At 44.1% G+C, this 19,285-nt stretch overlaps 1 protein-coding gene across 2 annotated transcripts in view; it reads left to right on the plus strand.

The window, feature by feature from the left end:
* C8B (complement C8 beta chain) overlaps positions 1-17,438 on the plus strand; it is a 55,147-nt gene extending 37,709 nt beyond the window's left edge. For both annotated transcript variants that reach the window (XM_075616035.1, XM_075616034.1), the window contains exons 5-12: positions 5,149-5,281; positions 7,348-7,545; positions 8,705-8,945; positions 10,893-11,021; positions 11,109-11,272; positions 14,536-14,689; positions 15,198-15,266; positions 16,630-17,438. In XM_075616035.1, coding sequence (XP_075472150.1) covers positions 5,149-5,281; positions 7,348-7,545; positions 8,705-8,945; positions 10,893-11,021; positions 11,109-11,272; positions 14,536-14,689; positions 15,198-15,266; positions 16,630-16,781 — 1,240 coding nt within the window. In that variant the 3' untranslated portion in view covers positions 16,782-17,438. The remainder of the gene's footprint in view (positions 1-5,148; positions 5,282-7,347; positions 7,546-8,704; positions 8,946-10,892; positions 11,022-11,108; positions 11,273-14,535; positions 14,690-15,197; positions 15,267-16,629) is intronic.
* Positions 17,439-19,285: the final 1,847 nt, after the last annotated feature.

A 19,285-nucleotide genomic window follows, 5' to 3' on the forward strand; every position in this document is an offset into this window, starting at 1 on the left:
CCCCCCTCCTGTCCACTGCCCCCCCTCCTGTCCACTGCCCCCCCCTCCTGTCCACTGCCCCCTCCTGTCCACTGCCCCCCCTCCTGTCCACTGCCCCCTCCTGTCTACTGCCCCCCCTCCTGTCCACTGCCCCCCCTCCTGTCCACTGCCCCCCCCTCCTGTCCACTGCCCCCCCCTCCTTTCCACTGCCCCCCCCTCCTTTCCACTGCCCCCCCCTCCTGTCCACTGGCCCCCCTCCTGTCCACTGCCCCCCCTCCTGTCCACTGCCCCCCCTCCTGTCCACTGCCCCCCCTCCTGTCCACTGCCCCCCCCTCCTGTCCACTGTCCCCCCCCTCCTGTCCACTGTCCCCCCCCCTCCTGTCCACTGTCCCCGTCCCCCCTCCTGTCCACTGTCCCCGTCCCCCCTCCTGTCCACTGTCCGTCCCCCCCTCTTGTCCACTGTCTGTCCCCCCCTCCTGTCCACTGTCCGTTTCCCCCCCCTCCTGTCCACTGTCCGTTTCCCCCCCCTCCTGTCCACTGTCCGTCCCCCCCCTCCTGTCCACTGTTCGCCCCCCCCTCCTGTCCACTGTTCGTCCCTCCCCTCTGGGGAGAACAGAGAAAGAGGGAGAGAGAAGGGAGCGGGAAATTTAACTCACGGGCAACGCCGGGTCTCTCTCCAACTCACCTCTCCCCCTCGGCGCTCCAACTCACCTCTCTCCCTCCCCGCCGGCGCTCCAACTCACCTCCCTCCCCGGCGGGGGAACAGGCAGGCTGCCTCGCGGCGCCTAAGATGGCGGCACCCGGAAGGACCCCCTTCCTCCCTCGCGGCACCGAGTGAGAAGATGGCGGCGCCCGGAAGTACAGGTAGGTGTCGCGTGTGTGTCGCTCCCCCACTTCCCCCCCCCCACTTCCACCCCCCCACTTCCCAGTCCCCACTTCTCCCCCCCCCACTTCCCCCCACCTCCCCGGCGCTCACTCCCCCTGCCTTTCACGCCCCCCCCTCCCTGCCTCCGGCCAACGCCGGGTATACACACACACACACCTCCTACCCCCCCATCACACTCACCTCCCTCCCCGCCACTCATTCACCTCCCCGGCGCTGACTCACCTCCCTCCCCGCCGCTGACTCGCCGCTGACTCACCTCCCCTCCCCTGACTCCCCTCCCCAGTGCTCCCCTCCCCGATGCTCCACTCACATCACCTCCCCTTCGCTCCACTCACCTCCCTCCCCGGCGCTGACTCACCTCCCCGGTGTTGACTCACCTCCCCTCCACGGCGCTCACTCCCCTCCCCTCTCCTCCCTCACCTCTCCTCCCCAGCGCTCACTCACCTCCCCGGCGCAGACTCCCCTCCCCGGCGCTGACTCCACTCCCCTACCCGGTGCTCCACTCCCCTCCCCGGTGCTCCACTCACATCACCTCCACGGCGCTGACTCCCCTCCCCGGCGCCGACTCACCTCCCCGGCGCTGACTCACCTCCCCTCCCCGGTGCTGACTCACCTCCCCTCCCCCGCGCTGACTCACCCTGCCCTTCACCCCAGCCCCCTACCCCTGCCCTTCACCCCCGCCCCTACCCCTTCTCTTCACCCCCGCCCCCTACCCCTGCCCTTCACTCCCGCCCCCTACCCCTGCCCTTCACCCCCGCCCTCTACCCCTGCCCTTCACCCCTGCCCTTCACCCCCGCCCCTGCCCTTCACCCCCGCCCCCTATCCCTGCCCTTCACCCCCGCCCCCTACCCCTGCCCTTCACCCCTGCCCTTCACCCCCGCCCCTGCCCTGTACCCCCGCCCCCTACCCCTGCCCTTCACCCCCACCCCCTGCCCTTCACCCCCCCTACCCCTGCCCTTCACCTCCCATAACCCTGCCCTTCACCCCTCCCTACCCCTGCCCTTCACCCCTCCCTACCCCTGCCCTTCATCCCTCCCTACCCCTGCCCTTCACCCCCCCTACCCCTGCCCTTAACCCCCCTACCCCTGCCCTTAACCCCCCTACCCCTGCCCTTAACCCCCCGTACCCCTGCCCTTCACCCCCCCCTACCCCTGCCCTTCACCCCCCTACCCCTGCCCTTCACCCCCCCTACCCCTGCCCTTCACCCCCCCTACCCCTGCCTTCACCCCCCCACCTGCCCTTCACCCCCCCCACGCCTGCCCTGCACACCCCTCCCCCCGCGCCTGCCCTTTGACTGACGCACGCACACAAACCCTTACAGCCGCACGCAGACACACCCTGACTGACGCACGCACACAAACCCTGACTGACGCACGCACACACACTGACTGACGCACGCACACACACACACTGACTGACGCATGCACACACTGACTGACGCACGCACACACACACACACACTGACTGACGCACACACACGTACTGACGCACGCACACAACCCCTGACAGCCACACGCACACAACCCCTGACAGCCACACGCACACACACCCTGACACACGCACACACACACACACTGACTGACTGACACACACACACACACTGACTGACACACACACTTACTGACACACACACACACTGACGCACACTGACTGACGCACACACACACACACTAACTGACGCGCACACACACACACACACACACACACACACACACTGACTGACACACACACACTGACTGACGTGCACACACACACACACACACACTGACTGACACACACACACACACACACACACACACACACACTGACTGACACACACACACACACACTGACTGACACACACACACACACACACACACACACACTGACTGACACACACACTGACTGACGCGCACACTGACTGACACGCACACTGACTGACGCGCACACTGACTGACACGCACACTGACTGACACGCACACTGACTGACGCGCACACTGACTGACGTGCACACGCACACACACTGACTGACACACACACACTGACTGACACACACACACTGACTGACACACACAAACTGACTGACACACACACACACACACACCGACTGACACACACACATCGACTGACACACACACACACCGACTGACACACACACACCGACTGACACACACACACCGACTGACACACACACACACCGACTGACACACACACACCGACTGACACACACACACCGACTGACACACACACACACCGACTGACACACACACACCGACTGACACACACACACTGACTGACACACTGACTGACACACACACACTGACTGACACACACACTGACTGAGACACACACACTGACTGACACACACACACACTGACTGACACGCACACACTGACTGACACGCACACACTGACTGACACGCACACACTGACTGACACACACACACACTGACTGACACACACACACACACACACACACACTGACTGACACACACACACTGACTGACTGACACACACACTGACTGACACACACTGACTGATGCACACTGACTGATGCACACTGACTGACGCACACACACACACACCGACTGACACACACACACTGACTGACACACACTGACTGACGCGCGCACACACACCCCCCCCACACACACACACAATGACTGACGCACGCACACACACACACTGACTGACGCACGCACGCAAACACTGACTGACGCGCACACAAACACTGACTGACGCGCACACGCACGAACACACTGACTGAGGCACACACACACGCACACACTGACTGTGTGCGCGTCAGTCAGTCAGTCTGTGTGTGTTTGTGTTTCTGCGTCAGACTCACTAACGCGCGTGCGCACACACAGTGACTGACGCACACACACTGCATGAAGCTGTAAAGGAGGGAGGGGGGGGACTGGATTGATGTGAATGGGGGACAAACAGAGAGAGGGGGGAGGAGAGAGGAGAGAGAGAGTAGCGGGAACATTACAACCCGGGCAACGCCGGGTCTCTCAGCTAGTAGATTAATATATATCGAATACTGTGGTAACATTGGCCCTTTGTGGACAACTTTGGCTCACCATGCAAAAAAGTTGAGCATTTTTTTAATCGAATATTAAGCGTGAAATTTGAAACATTTGGATGTGTTTTGATTTGTAGGTCACATTAGTTTCTAATATTATTCTTATTTTTACCGTTAGATGTCAGGACCGACGCCATTTTATATGTGCTTAATCTCATTTCGGTCTGGTTTTGCGTGACGCGAGCCATAGAAAGGTTAGAATCCCTATACTGAGACTTTGTTTCAAATTTGTTTGTTTCCAATTTGTTTAAAAATTCAGTTTTTCGTCTGTTCAAAACTGCAGTCGAATTTTCAATACTGCAATTATTTTCAAAGCAAATGTAAGTATTATGCTGTTTTATTAGTAACTTAAAAAAACGCAATGGTAATAATGCCAAATATTTATGCATTCTGCAAACATTTTTGGTAAATCAAAAATGAAGCCATTTTGATTGAAATTGTAAAAAATGCTATTTACATTTCAGCATACATGTACGTTTTATGTAATTTTGAAAAATATAATTTTATTTTACGGTTTAGTATTGTTTGTATTTTAAATTACATATGGGGGGGCACCATAATCTTTTCAGTGTTTAGGGCCTCTAAAGGTTTTAATTTGGCCCTGCTAATTTCTATGTTACATGTATTGTTTTTATGGTACATAGATGTTCCTTAATCTTTTTTAAGTAAGATTCTATTGAGAAGCCATTGATGCAGGAGATACTGTCTTGTAGTGATTTAGACTTGGCTAGTCTTTGTGTTATAGGCACTGCTGATACTATAAGGCATATCTGTTTATTTTGAGCATTAAACAATAGATTTGTTTAAAAAAAAAGGTTGGACATCTTTTTAGAAAGGAAAGGTATACAGGGATATACCAAATAAGTAATCATGAGAAGGACGTTGATCCAGGGTTTCATCTGATTGCCAATATTTGGAGTCAGGAAGGAATTTATTTTTTCCCTTATGAGATATCATTGTGTGGTATTTCACTGGGGTTTTTTGTTTGCCTTCCTCTGGATCAGTATGCCGTAAATACAGATTAGGATAAAGTATAACCAAAAACAGAAATGCCCAGCGCAACATACAAAGTGACACAACATATAATACAATAGGATAAAGTATTTGTCGTCTAAATTTAGCATAGGTTGAACTTGATGGACACATGTCTTTTTCAACCTCATGTACTATGTAACAATGTATGTAACCTTTCACTTTATTTTGTTTTGTTTTTTTAGATTAAATTTGTTCACGAATACTCTTGAAGGATCAGTCCTAGATCACCGTTACTACGCTGGTGCATGTGCTCCACATTACATTATAGATACGAGATTTAGAAAGCCCTATAATGTGGAAAACTACGTCCCAGAAGTAAGTCAGAGAACAAATCCATTTTAAGAGCTAGCAACTAAAAAAAAAATAGGTGTTTGATTCCAAGCGCTTGATGATTACAGCACCATTGTAATTGTATGTTATAAATACTGGTCTTCTTTTTAATACGTGATACCAAAAGATGTAAGGAGTTCCGCTCTTATAACCAGGGAAATATTTTATTTTACATTTTTAATACAAATGTCAAGGCGTAGGCCATCCGTATAAACCCTTTAATATTATGCAAAGAAGAACAGTATATGAAGTCTTGCTTTAATCCTGAGCTTCATTGTCATTGTGGAGAGACAGGAAGGTATTTATGTCAGAGATGGTCAACTCCAGGCCTCAAGACATCCCAACAATATTAAACATAAATACAGATTTAAAAAAAAAAAAAAAAAAAAAGGTCCATGTCACCTCGACCTCAAACCTAATCTATTAGACTTAGATACTCAGCGACCGGGGAGGGTACCTCTCCTCTCCCATATCCCTCCCGCCCGCCCCCCCCCCCCCCCGCCTACCCCTTCACTCCTCTCCCTCGTTTCCCTTTCTTTTTCAAGCCTTCTTTTTTCTCGGAAAGGCTTCTCCTCTATGACAATTATTTTTGCCACTCCTGTCCCTAAAACTAAAATGTGTTTGTATTAGGCTATACATGTTGTACGATGTGTGTATATTATATAAATGCCTAATAAAACTATTTGGAAAAAAAAAAAAAAAAGACACCCCAACAGGTTTTAAGGAAATCCCAGCTTCAGCGCTGGTGGCTCAATCAGAGGCTCAGTCTTTGAGCCACCTGTGCTGAAGCAGGGATATTCTGGAAACCTAACCCGTTGTGGGGAGCTTGAGGACTGGAGTTGAGCCCCCCTGTGTTATGTGCTTGGCAAGATCAAGATGACCGTCCACCAATAGATTCCAGCTGAAAATGCCAAATTCTATGACTTATTTTAAATAGCTCCTTTGTCCTTAGTTTTCATATTTTGTAGGAAGTAAAACAATTGTATTAGGTCAAAATTGTTTAAATATAGTAGCATTTAATTATTGTATTAACACTCCACAAATGTATTGTGTCTGTAAAAATATCAAGTTACATACATTTGGGAGATAAATACCAGCTTCTCAATCTATTTCTCGTTTTAGTTTCAGTTACACTGGTATGAATAGTGTTGCTTTTGAAGTGTTTTATTAAAGTATTTGATTTCTACTTCGCTTGTACTTGTTTTGAAGTACAGTATGCCTGGGTAGGCAAACAGAGATACAATTATTTCCCCAAGATTAAGTAGACCCACCAGTAGCTTTCACATGCAGAGAAACGTTGGACGGGTATGTTATGCAATAGATGGACATGGGCACTGCGAATTTTCAATCATAAAGAATTTATTGTGCCATAGAAACGCACAACGTTGCGGCCTGCTAGCCTTTCTCAAGTGAAGTGGCATGGGACAGGCATGCTACCCATAAGGCCGCGTTTATAGTGACGGCGACGCGACGTCGCCCGAAAACAAATGCATTACCGCCGTCGCGTGCGCTTATAGTAAGCGTGATGGCGACAATGCGACGGAACCGTCGCGAAAACTGGTAGCTGGCAATATTTGATTTTTCAAGGGCTGTCACCTCATGTGACAGCCCCTGAACCAATCAAATGGCAGGAAACCCACAACGCGCCGCACAGCGAAATGTAACTTTCGCCTGTGGCGACGGGTGACGTCACCCGTCGTGTCGCCATCGCCATCGACGGCACTGTAAGGGCTGACCTAAATGTGAATCTAAGAACAGCTTTATAACACAGCTCTCATCACTGTGCATTCTTTCTATACAGGGTATGTAGTTAAGCTCCATAGTGTGCCTAGTCTTTCACTATTCCGTTGTCTTTCTTGCTTTGGCTTTCAGGTCTAAAATGAAATAATTATTGACCATTCTTGAATAGTGAAAAAATGTGGAAAAGGGTTGGTATTTTCACTTTATTGCAACCACATTATAGCATGCAAATTAATGGCGATACACTTTTGGTGATTAGTAAATGATTGCAATATTTTTCTTAGACGATAAACAACCCCTTTTATTTTCAGAGCAAAGGCAAATATGAGTTCGCACTTTCTGAGTATGAATCCTATTCAGACTTTGAACAAAATGTGTTCAAAGCACACGCAAAACACACTAGCACCAGCTTTGGGATTACTATTCCAGGAGTGTTTGAGATTGGATTCAGCCACAGTGACATGAAATTCAAAAAGTTTATTGAGCGGACAAGAAGATATTCACACACTGTAAGTATACTTCTTTGAGTTTGGGGATATACTCTGATTTTGGGACAAATAGGCAGTGCTAAACTGTTTAAAAAAACATATACAGCCCAGAGGTCAATAATGCATCTTGTGGGCTGACTTAGCACTCCTTAGTAAACATGGCACTATATGGCTTGCCTTTTATGTGTTCTTTGAAACAATTATACTTTTGTAATGTACCAACATTTTCTCTTTATTCTGATACCTATTATGTCTCCAGACACATTGACACAGTGTTTCGTTAATAAGCGTTTATGTATTAGTCTCATTACTTGAGCAAATCATCCAGTGAAACGAGGAAATAATTTTCCTGCTTAGTTCCTTAACTGTAAGTAAAACATTTCATCAGTATTTTCCGGCAGGGCAGATATTGCTCTGACTATGCAAGTTGTTACACTTTTTCTTCACTGCGATTATCAGGATCTTTATAATATAAGCCTGAGACCAAAGACTGAGGACAATAGTTATTAAGCCATCAGAATTCACGTCATGGCCCATTCAGGTAAATGAGCTGGAATGTGTCTTCCGATATTTTATGGCACAACACTGCTTAGTAAATAAGGTCCGAAGGCCATAATTCTCTTAAATGGGCTATAATGTGTTTTCTGCCATAGCAATGCATTGTAGGTATGGGCCAGAATGAAAGAAATAATGAGGTTCAACTAGGAATGTAATAACACAAATACTAAAATGTCATTGTCTGGTCATCGTGTACTCCTTGCTCCTTAACAAATGATCCAATTGCCAAGGTTACTTCTGCACTTCTACATTTTTATTTTATTTGATGCATTGCCAGAGTGGGATAATATTTAAGAGACACGTTTTCTGTTCTAAGAACTAATTTGACTCAAAATATGTATATAAATATTTATGCAAAGAATTGCACACTTTCCAATTTCAGTATGGATCTCATGACAAATAGACCAGGGGTGACCAACGTCAGTCCTCAAGGGCCACCAACAGGTCAGGTTTTAAGGACATCCCTGCTTCAGTATCCTTAAAACCTGACCTGTTAGTGGCCCCTGAGGACTGGAGTTGCCACTCCTGTAATAGACCATTGTAAATGTCAACTAGCTGCATGTATATTTTATATGTTAGTGTAAAGCATCTGCGTTCTTTTTGATGTCTTTTGATATCGTAGGGCAGTAAATTTATTCATGCACGTTCTGATCTGGAAGTGGCGCGTTACAAGTTAAAATCACGGAACCTGATGCTTCATTACGAGTTTTTCCAGAGAGTAAAACAGTTACCCATGGAATATATTTATGGAGAATACAGAGACCTCTTCAGAGATTATGGGACACATTTTATTACAGAAGCAACTTTAGGAGGCACCTATGAATACACTTTAATTATTAACAGCGAAACACTAAAAAAAGAAGGTATGTCGTTTTCATTTGGTTAACTAAATACATGGGATAACAATTATATCATATGAGTAAACTCAATGTTAAAAAGACGTAGAGATGACAACATTGTTTTGTCCTTTGCTGGGGGATTGAATTTGCCAACCTCGCTTACTCTGAGTACTAAAGTTATTACAGAATTAATTAGATTTCACTCTAATGGTGTTAGTCCTTTTTGAGAACGTTCCAATTTACCTTTTTTTTCAGAGATTGTGGGTGATTGGTGATTTCCTTTGCAGTGTGGTATTTCTGTAGGAAAATAGTAACAATTGTTTACAAATCTCTATTCTCTGTCTTCAAAGAACGTATGTATTTTATTGTGTCAGTACATGTCTACCAGTCTTCTGCAATTTCCCTTTCTACAAGTTCTAAAGTCTCTCTAAACTTAAGGGAGAGTTGTCATCTATGATTTATGCATGATTAATAAAGAATATAAGATTAGTGAAGAATTAAATAATTCAAATAAAGCACCATCGTCCTATTGCATAATATCAGAGGACATCAGGCTCATATCTTAGGCTTTAAATTTTGCATTATCGTCTAAAACACATTCATATGTAGATGTGTATTCTTTTATTTGCTCTGCTTAAATACAAATGTAGTAAAAAGCTAATTTACAATTACAACTGCACTTTTTAGAAAGTATTGCATCCAGCAAAATATGTAGTACAGGTATAGAAGAAAATAGAACAGCATGACAAATATACAGTACTCTATGAGAAAAGTATTACAGCTGTATTTTCGAATACAGTAAACATCTCTGCAGCCACCTCAGGGGTTCAAGAAGAAGTCCTGTTCAAGGATTCATTATGAATACGTTTTACAATCAGCAAAAGTGCATTTTTATTGATTTGAAAAAAATATGATTTTCAACAGCACGTTCTATCAAGCTTTAGGCTTGTAATATAGTGCACGCGCTTGTGCTAATGTGCGCGCTTCAATGGTAATTGCAGGGCGTGAGCCTGAAGTTGCTATACTTGAGACGCGCACGGCCATGAGCGTTGGTGTGGCAGGTCTGTGGAAATACAAGAAATTTGTATTTTTGTGCTGCTGCCGTGCCACGTGTCGCTGCGAGCCAATCACAGCGCGGCCTAACGCTGTGACGTCAGAGTCACACCCCCTAGCCGTGCGCATCATTGCTTGCCCTATAGAAACTAAACGCGCGTGCAATGTGCACACGCAACACCGTGCGCGCGCCCGCTAATTACAAGCCTTACTTTCATGACCGCAAAGCAGAATAGGGCGTGCTGTGACTGGCCACAGTGGTGACTGACAGGTCAGCCAGTGCTGCATCGCTTTGAGTGCAGTGCGGGGGAGAAGAGGGGGTGGAGGGGTATTGGAGAGTGGCTCACACAGAGGGGTGCAGGAGGGAGCGATGTGGAGTGCTCCAGGACTCTGCCCACCCCTTCTCTCAATTATCACTGTGTCAGGGTAGTGGGGATTGTCAATGTGTGTGTGCCAGTATGTGTACCATAGATACACACTTACAGTGAAACACACACTCTGACATACAGAGCCGCTTCAGAGGGAGCAGAGCAGGACCAGCCACCCCTCTCTCCCCCTCTGCCCTGCCCAAACCTGCTGCTTAACAAAGCTTTGTCTCCTAAAAATTCTGTCTGACTCCTATTGTTTTAACATTTTTGTCCACCACTATGCAAAGGCACATTGTTCAAACATTCATGGCTTAATTCATGCAGAAGTGAGTGGTGTTAGTGTTAGCCATTCATAAGTGAAGTGAATGGCTTTACTGCATATTTAACGGTCAATACTATACATTTAGAGCGTATGTTCCTTAGGCCTTCTAAGGAACGTGTATACAGCATGTCACTGTAAGTGTTTACATGTGTGTACAGTATTTGTAAAAATATTTTCTAATGAATGTAACAGAAACTTGTATTATTATTTTATGTCATGTCTCCATAGGTTATTCATTAAGTGACGTGCAATCCTGTGTGTCAACATCGTTCAAAATAGGAGGCAATATTGAAGGTGTTTATCTAAGCTTAGGAATGTCAGCAGGTCAATGCAATGCACTTTTAAAAGAAGTTGGGGGTAAGCAATACATACTTTTATGATTCATTGTATTTCTCTTGATGACGAGCACCACTTTGTTACATCCAGATTCATGATTTGTTGCAGAAAACACTTCAAATAAAAAAGTGGTTGAAGATTTTGTAGCTCTTGTCCGGGGAGGAGCCAGTGAGCAGATAACCAGACTCGCTTACAGGGATCTCCCAACTGCAGATCTAATGCAGGAGTGGGGAGATGCAGTTCAATACAATCCCGACATTATACAAACTAAGGTATTATACATTTACAATATGTTTATTAATATGTAACTGTCTTGTTACCCAGATAGCAGTATTTTGTGATAGAGGTAGGCGAGTTTAGTGCGTGGGAAGTAGATAAGGGTACACACCTCAGCAGTGAGGATCAGGACTGGGAACCCAGGTGTACATTAGAATGGCACTATCAGTGATAGAAGAAAAGCGATCCAGCATTTAGGACTCTGGGGGGTTCATTAGTAATCCAGGAGCTTGGCCTTAGAGCTCCAGAAGAGAGGAAGACTGTGTCAGTTCAGATCTCATAAATCTATCCAACATGTTAATATCCTTGAATGTCTACTAGAGCACATAGAAATGCTTGAATGAAATTGAAGGGATTTTGGCCTTAGACCTAAGTAGACTTTTATGTGTCAGGTGTCTAGTAACAATTGTTGCTTGGCTCGATCAGCATAACACTAAACAGTATAACATTGTATTTTGTACAGACAGTCCTCGTTTTACAACGCTTCGCTTTACAACGAATGGTTTATCCAACGCTATGCAATGCATACCTATGTTCATTTTTACAACGCCAAAACGGCTTATCCAACACTCTTACGACGCTTTGCAAAGTTGTTTATGTGTGTATATATATATATATTATACTATATAATATATTATATTTTTATATTATATTTTATGTTATATTATATATATATATAATACAGTATATGCACTATATAATTTATGTGTGTGCTGCATATCTTATTGTCTGCGTAAAATATTTTGTGTATTTTAGCATTAAAAATGCCTTCAGGAACGGAACCTTTCATTTAAACAGTGTTCCTAAGGGAAAACGTGTTTTCGCTTTACAACGTTTCGCTATCCATCGCCATTTTGAGTAACACATTGTGTCGGATAACCGAGGACTGCCTGTACTTGAAAAAGGAAACAGTGGATGTTAATGTTGTTGACTTGGTCACATTTGCTTTCCATTTTAATGTTACCAGCAAACAAAATTGTGAATAATCAAAATGTTTGAGTGTACTATTTCATTTTAAAATTCAAAACGGGACTGCTCAGTCACAGTACTCACCCCTGGTTGTGCTGCAGCACTGATGGGGATCTAATTACTCTTCCTCTTACTTACATGGAGAGAGGGGTAGTCAGTTCATCATACAGTGCACTGCATCAACTCCATCATGAGGCAAGCTGTCAATAATTATAATATCATTTATATAGCACTTTTGTATTCATACTTTACTGGAATAAACATCCTTCACAGTGACAAATCAGAAAGTCTACAAGATAGATAGGCGCATGGGCTTGGGTTAGAATCAACTTTGCGAATCAATATCGCTCCCCCCACCATTCCAGCTCAACATCATGCAATGGCAACAGAGAACAGGCAACAGAGAATGCTTAGAAAATTGTTTGTTGACATTTTTTTCATATTGTGCCGCTTCACCTAGTAAAGTAATCTGATATCATTAATGTATTACCCAATACTGTTGTTTTCTTGCATATATATATGTTTCACCTAAAACATTCTGAAAAACATTGAACTTGACTGTTGTTAAAGCTGCAGTTCAAGCTGCCGTTTAAAATATATATATTTTTTCCCATTCAATATGTGCATCAATATAATCTGCACACTGACAAGTGATTAGCTAAGCTGCAGATCGATCTGTTCTCCTGTAATCAATCGCTTTGCTCAGGGTTACTTAATTCAGTTCTTGCACAGCATTTTGGGCAATGTAGTTCCTAGAATATGATTGATTGGGCAGTTACTAGATACAATTGGTGCACTGCTAGAGAGAGGGCGGGGCTCAAGAGCCAGAGCCTATCAGAAGGGGAAGGGGCTGTCACTTTGGAAATGCTTCCTACATTAGAAACATTAAAAATGTCTTTAAAACATTTTTTTTTTAATTTTTAAATGCAACAAGTACAGAACTGATTTATTAAAAAAAACACACATGTAGGATATTGCTTGAACTGCAGCTTTAATATATGTTAAGGTAATGTTAAAATGATCGATCTCATGCACAGAGCAGTCTTCTGTTGGATAGAACATTCACTTCATGTTAATTTCTTCATTAATAGTGGGCACATTGCACCTCTTCTAAAGCAATGTTGAGCTTAAGTGAATAAGACACAATCAGTCCTCATAATATCTCCTTCACGTGACAAAGCTTTCCTGACCTTTTATCATTTAAGTGGAGATGGGCCACTTCAAACAACAGATTAACTTAATTTAGAGTTGGCATCGGATAACCTTTAATTTCACTCCTGATTTCACAGCACATTCTTAGTATGGGCCACAGATCAAATATAACATGTCACAGAGAATAAATGATGGCCTTTAGAAAAAGTTCAAGCAAAAATGGCACACGGTCACTTTCAGGCCAGATGTTCTCTAAGAAAAAAATGATATTCTGTTTTAGTTTTCTTTTCCCTAAATCATCCTTTTACTCAGATGTAGCCTGGCTCTTATGCGATTGACAGAGGAATATACCAAATATCTTTAAAAAAAAAAACATCTTCAAGATTTGCAATAAAATACTGTATTGGTTTTGTATTATACTATAGAAAATGTCAAATAAAAAAAGAAACACAGAGAAAAAGAAAGGAAAACTAAAATAGTTTTAGGAGCGACTTTTGATACATCTCATTATAGTATAGCACTGACTATCCCTTCCCCTAATGAACCTCTCACCAAAACATTCACTGGCGCAAGAGGAGTCAAAAATGGAGCAAACTATGTAACATTGACGCAACGTGATGCAATAGAAATGATGGAAGTGTCTCTGGTTTTCGAGCAATGTTTTAGTTGGAGCCCTTGATACACTTTCCCCACAGTCTGGAAGAGCTTGTAGAAAGTGTGTGTTTTGACAAATTTCTCTTACATTTTCAGGATTTTCATTTCCACTTTCCAAATTCTTTAGAAGTTCACCCATTTTGTTAGTTTTGCCAGAATTGCAGAAAAATTGATTTTAGGGTCACCTGACCTGCACCGTGACAATGCGTGGTGCACATTTTTTGGGCAACATTTTTGCACACCAGTTTGTGCTTCAGTGTGTTGTTAATGCTTCAAAAATAAAGGGCTTTATGTCACCTTGGTAAAGTGTGTGTGAAGGGAACTACTAAATGTTGATGGAGAGAGGGAGGGAGGGAAATCATCTTGACCTGTTACAACACAGAAAAATAATGGATGGAGCCAGTGACTGATCTGATGCACACAACCAAGTCTCCTGATGGCATCATTTGCTCTTGAATTTGGTGCTTTTGAATATCCTTTGTAGGCAAGTCCTTTGTATGAGCTGGTGACTGTGGCAGACTTCGCTGCAGCAAACACTGTACGTGAGAACATGAAACGTGCCCTTCAAGAGTATCAGAGTGAAACCAGTTCCTGTCGCTGTGCTCCGTGTCACAACAACGGGGCGGCTTTCCTCAAAGGTAAAATCATTTGTAATCACAGGAGGAAGATCCCCAATTGGCAAAAAATATTGCTGTATGTCCCTTGTTCAGTGGCTGTGATCCTGCTCTCCCAGGCTGCAAAAGATGTGTGGGATATTTATCAAGTGCCAGTGCAAGTTATTGCACCCTGTCTGGCGTTCACTTTAGTGAGAGTTAACGCTGAAACTGGTGCGATAACCCATATTGGCACTTGATAAATATAACTCTCTATTCACCCAAAGAAAAGAATCCTGTAGGTTTAAGCTTGTTTTACTGGTTCATGCTTAAATACATTCATTGTTAAGCACTTTTTTAAGTGCCCTTATACTAACATTTTGACAGAATAACTCTAGTTAATGTTAAACAGTTCTGACTAGTAATCGGTAATCTCTATTTTGAATCACACTATTTTTGATAGGTTGGATGAAAAAAAACACGAAAATATTTGAAAAGAAAGAAAATTGCTTTGCAGCTTTAATTTAGAGATATTCCCTTTTCTTTCCTGCAGAAACTCGTTGTGACTGTGTTTGCCCAGTGGGGTTTAAAGGGGCAGGTTGCGAAATCACCAAGAGACCAGGTAATACCAGCTTCCAAAATCCATTGACCCAGTGTTTTTTCTGTGCCCTATTTATATATCCCAATCTATCCCCAGGACATACTTGAAAACGAGAGGTAACTCTCAATGTATTACTTCCTGGTAAAACATTTTCTAAATAAATAAATAGAAATAACATATAAATACAGAAATAGCCAGACTTACTGCCCCCGGTGCCGCAGTAAGAAAAGCAAAAAGTGGATCTGGGTAATAGTTGCGGCTGCATGTAGGGAAGAGGGGCTATGAGTGGGGGATCCATTCTTATGAATCAGATCCCCCATGGAGAGATTTCCTGCAGCCGGACGATGCCGTTTTATAATGGATGAGCAACCTCAAACCGGGGCTTTACAGGTTTGGGGAACACACGACTATTCAAAGTGCCATAGATCCATAACAGAGATCTAATGGAAAGAGGTTAACAAACCCTGTACTGAGCTGCCCATACAGTAGCATAGCCACTAAAGATGTGCAGATTTTGCGAATAGCATCCTTTTTGGTTTGACGAAAAAGGTTGCTTTGTTACAAAAAGAAAAAAAGCCAAAAAACGCCGCACCACTTCAAAGAAAAGCAAAGAGGGTGAAAAAGAAACGAATTTATTAAGGACAAAAAATGGAGAAAATCACACTCACATGTTTCGCCTGAGAAGGCTTCATCAAAGTGTACCAAGTGTATCAAAGTTTGCAACAATAATGGCTTTTCTGTAGAAATAAACAACGTTTGGAGTTATCCACGTATGGCTTGTCCTTGCCAATGCTGCTTCAGCAAGCTTCTAGGATGGATCATATTGCCATCTTTTTTTCTATTATTCCTAATTCTTCTGACTTTGTGTAAAAGTGTTTCTCAAAAACTTCTAAATGACACTGTATCAAATTTTGGGGAAAACATCTAACTGGCACATTAGACTACATCCACTCCAAGTTTACGCTTTACCCAGATGTGAGTAATTTGCTGATGTACTGAGTGGGTTAATTGTCATAGCTATATATGCATCATATACTGTACATCCATAGGCAAAATTATCCTCACTACTCAAAGAGTGATAGATTAATACCATAAAACCCCAACAGCTGGAATTAAAAAATAAGTATTACTAGCACAATTTAGCAGACTAAATATCACAAAGACGACAGTTTTGTGACAGATGGAATGCAAAGGTGCTTCTGTATTATTCTTTAGGAAAGCAACTTTCACAAGTAGTAACATTGTGCTCAGTAAGTAATTGCAATTGGGATAAAACATCCATTACAATGGATGACATTCAATAGATACAAATTCCTGCCATGAATAAGACAGTTACAGTAACTCAACTTTCTTTTATATGAAACTTGATTGCTTTGATTTTCAGATAATGTCGTAAATGGAAACTGGGGATGCTGGTCCAGCTGGACACCGTGTTCCAGAGGAATACAGACAAGACAGCGGCACTGCGACAACCCACCCGCACACAATGGTGGCAATCAGTGTGCAGGAGCAAATACTGACACAATACATTGTTAACTGCATGCACGGCCACGACACCTTGCAAAGGGACACAGGGCTCTCAGACGTTTCAGTATCCTGGAGGAGCCTCTTCATTTGTAGTAAAATAATTTGAGCCAACACTAGAATAAAAGATGAAATGTGATGATATAAGTGACATAAATTATTTCTGAAATCACTACTTTCTGAACGAATAAAGATTTGGGGGGGGGGTGGGGTTCTGGCTGTACAAGCGCTTACTGATCACACAGTGACATCTGATCACAGTGACATCACACAAAAGGGAGCAGCCAGAAGAAATCAAACCCTCCCAAGTCTCACTTTTAAACAGGAATTGATGATAATTATAGGTGTCAGATTTGGGTAAACAATTATCCAGATGAGATGCCTTAAACATGTCACTGGAATTACAGTAGTGTACTTTGGGGCTAGGAGGTATTGCCCCTTTAATGGAGGAGTTACTACTTACACATTACAGTATAATGTACTCTATACATTGTGTTCATCAAGAAAACCTCCAGGTCTGAGATGGCATATTCCTTTGTGCTAAACATACGTCAAGTATTTGAAATGATAAAAAATGTGATTCAAGCCACCATGAAGAAGGGACCCGAGTGTCCTGAAATCGTGCACTCTTTTTAAACATGTTAGCCAATAAAACGTATCACTACCTTACTTTTGTTCTTTTTTATTATTATTAAGAATGCCTTTTTCTATCAAATAAACTTGAATAACAAATTTCTAGAAAACATAACATGTGGCCGGGTCCACGGAGGGGGCCTGTCGGAGGGAGATTGCTGTAGGCCGGTGGACAGGCCTGACAGGCACCTCTGTGGGTACCTCAATCCTCCAAGGCATCAGGTAGGCTCCTCCCCCTTCTCCCTCATGCCCTCTCACACCTCCCCTCCCCATCTCTCCTCCCCTCCCCATCTCTCCTCCCCTCCCCATCTCTCCTCCCCCTCTACCACCTTCTCCTCCCCCTCGTATCCCCCTCCCCCACTCACCTCCTAATCTCCTGTCCCCTCCCCCTTCCCCCTCTTTCCTCCCACTCTTCCGCTCCCTCTTTCCCCCACACTCCCTCACCCTCTTTCCCCCTCACCATCTTTCCCCCACTCACCCCCTCTCCTCCCCCACTCACACCCGCTCACCCTCTTCCCCCTCTCACCCCCTTCCTCCCCAACACCCATAACTACCCCCTCAGGCCCTTATCTCCACCCTACCCCCCAAATCTTTTTCTTCCACCCCTCCCCTCATTTTTTACATATTTTTATAACCATGGGTCCAGGCCCATCTCTAGGTTATGTGCCATCAATAGGCAAGCACTAATAAAGCCCACCCGCCACCCCTCAAAAAAAAGCCCCCCCCCCCCCTCAAAATAAAGCCCCCCCCCCCCTAGGGAAAATGTTTTTCCCTAGGTAGGAAGCAGTTGGTCTACGGAGCTGAACCACATACATTTTGGCACCAGGGACCCCCTGCCCACTGAGATACTTTCCTCTTTAGGGGGTGTCGTAATCTCCTGCTCAGGTTTAGCTGTACCATCACATGGGCCAATAGGAAGCCGTGACGTCAAAGGCGGTTTCCTATTAGCGCATGTGACCCGGGGCTTTAAAACTGAGCAGGAGATACCGGCAACCCCTACGGAGGTATGTATCTCAGAAAGCTGGTGATCCCCAGAGCTGAAGTTAGTGAGATTCAGCTCCGAAGTCCCCTGCTTCAATCCTTCATGCATATGTTAAAAAAAAAATAAAAAAGGAAAGCAGCAGTTCTGTTACACTTACCCTCTTGCCGCCCCAAGAGATGCTGCCCCATGGCAGCACCGTACTTAGGCTATGCCTAGGGATGGGCCCAACCAAATGTATGCAACCAGAACCTACATTGCAAAGTCAAACACAAAGCAAAAACGCTTAATATTTTTAGCACCAAACCGAAAACCTAAACTTTATTTGGAAAAAAAATCAAAACCAGAACACCGGGACAAGTGCCCGTCTCTGCGGTGAAGTTACCAGTGAAGTTAAAAACTTGGGCTGTTTCTGGCCACATCTTTTTACAATGTTATGTTTTTCAGTAACCAGAACACCGGGACAAGTGCCCGTCTCTGCGGTGAAGTTACCAGTGAAGTTAAAAACTTGGGCTGTTTCTGGCCACATCTTTTTACAATGTTATGTTTTTCAGTAACCAGAACACCGGGACAAGTGCCCGTCTCTGCGGTGAAGTTACCAGTGAAGTTAAAAACTTGGGCTGTTTCTGGCCACATCTTTTTACAATGTTATGTTTTTCAGTTATTTTAGTTATATAAAGCATTTTTTTCTGCTTTAATATGCAATTTTAGAATTTTCTTTCTTATTTTGACTTATTCTTCAATACTTTGGTTAACAATTCAAAACCAAAATACAAATTTTTTTTAGAACCAAAATATAAATGAGTGAAAGATCCCGCCCTTATTTTTTAATATTGATATTTTTTACTTCGTTTTCTTACAACTTTTGAATGTCCCTCTGGGAAATTCCTGGTTTTGTCACAAT

The sequence above is a fragment of the Ascaphus truei genome, chromosome 10 (genome assembly GCF_040206685.1).
Source record: "Ascaphus truei isolate aAscTru1 chromosome 10, aAscTru1.hap1, whole genome shotgun sequence".
Lineage (NCBI taxonomy): Eukaryota > Metazoa > Chordata > Amphibia > Anura > Ascaphidae > Ascaphus > Ascaphus truei.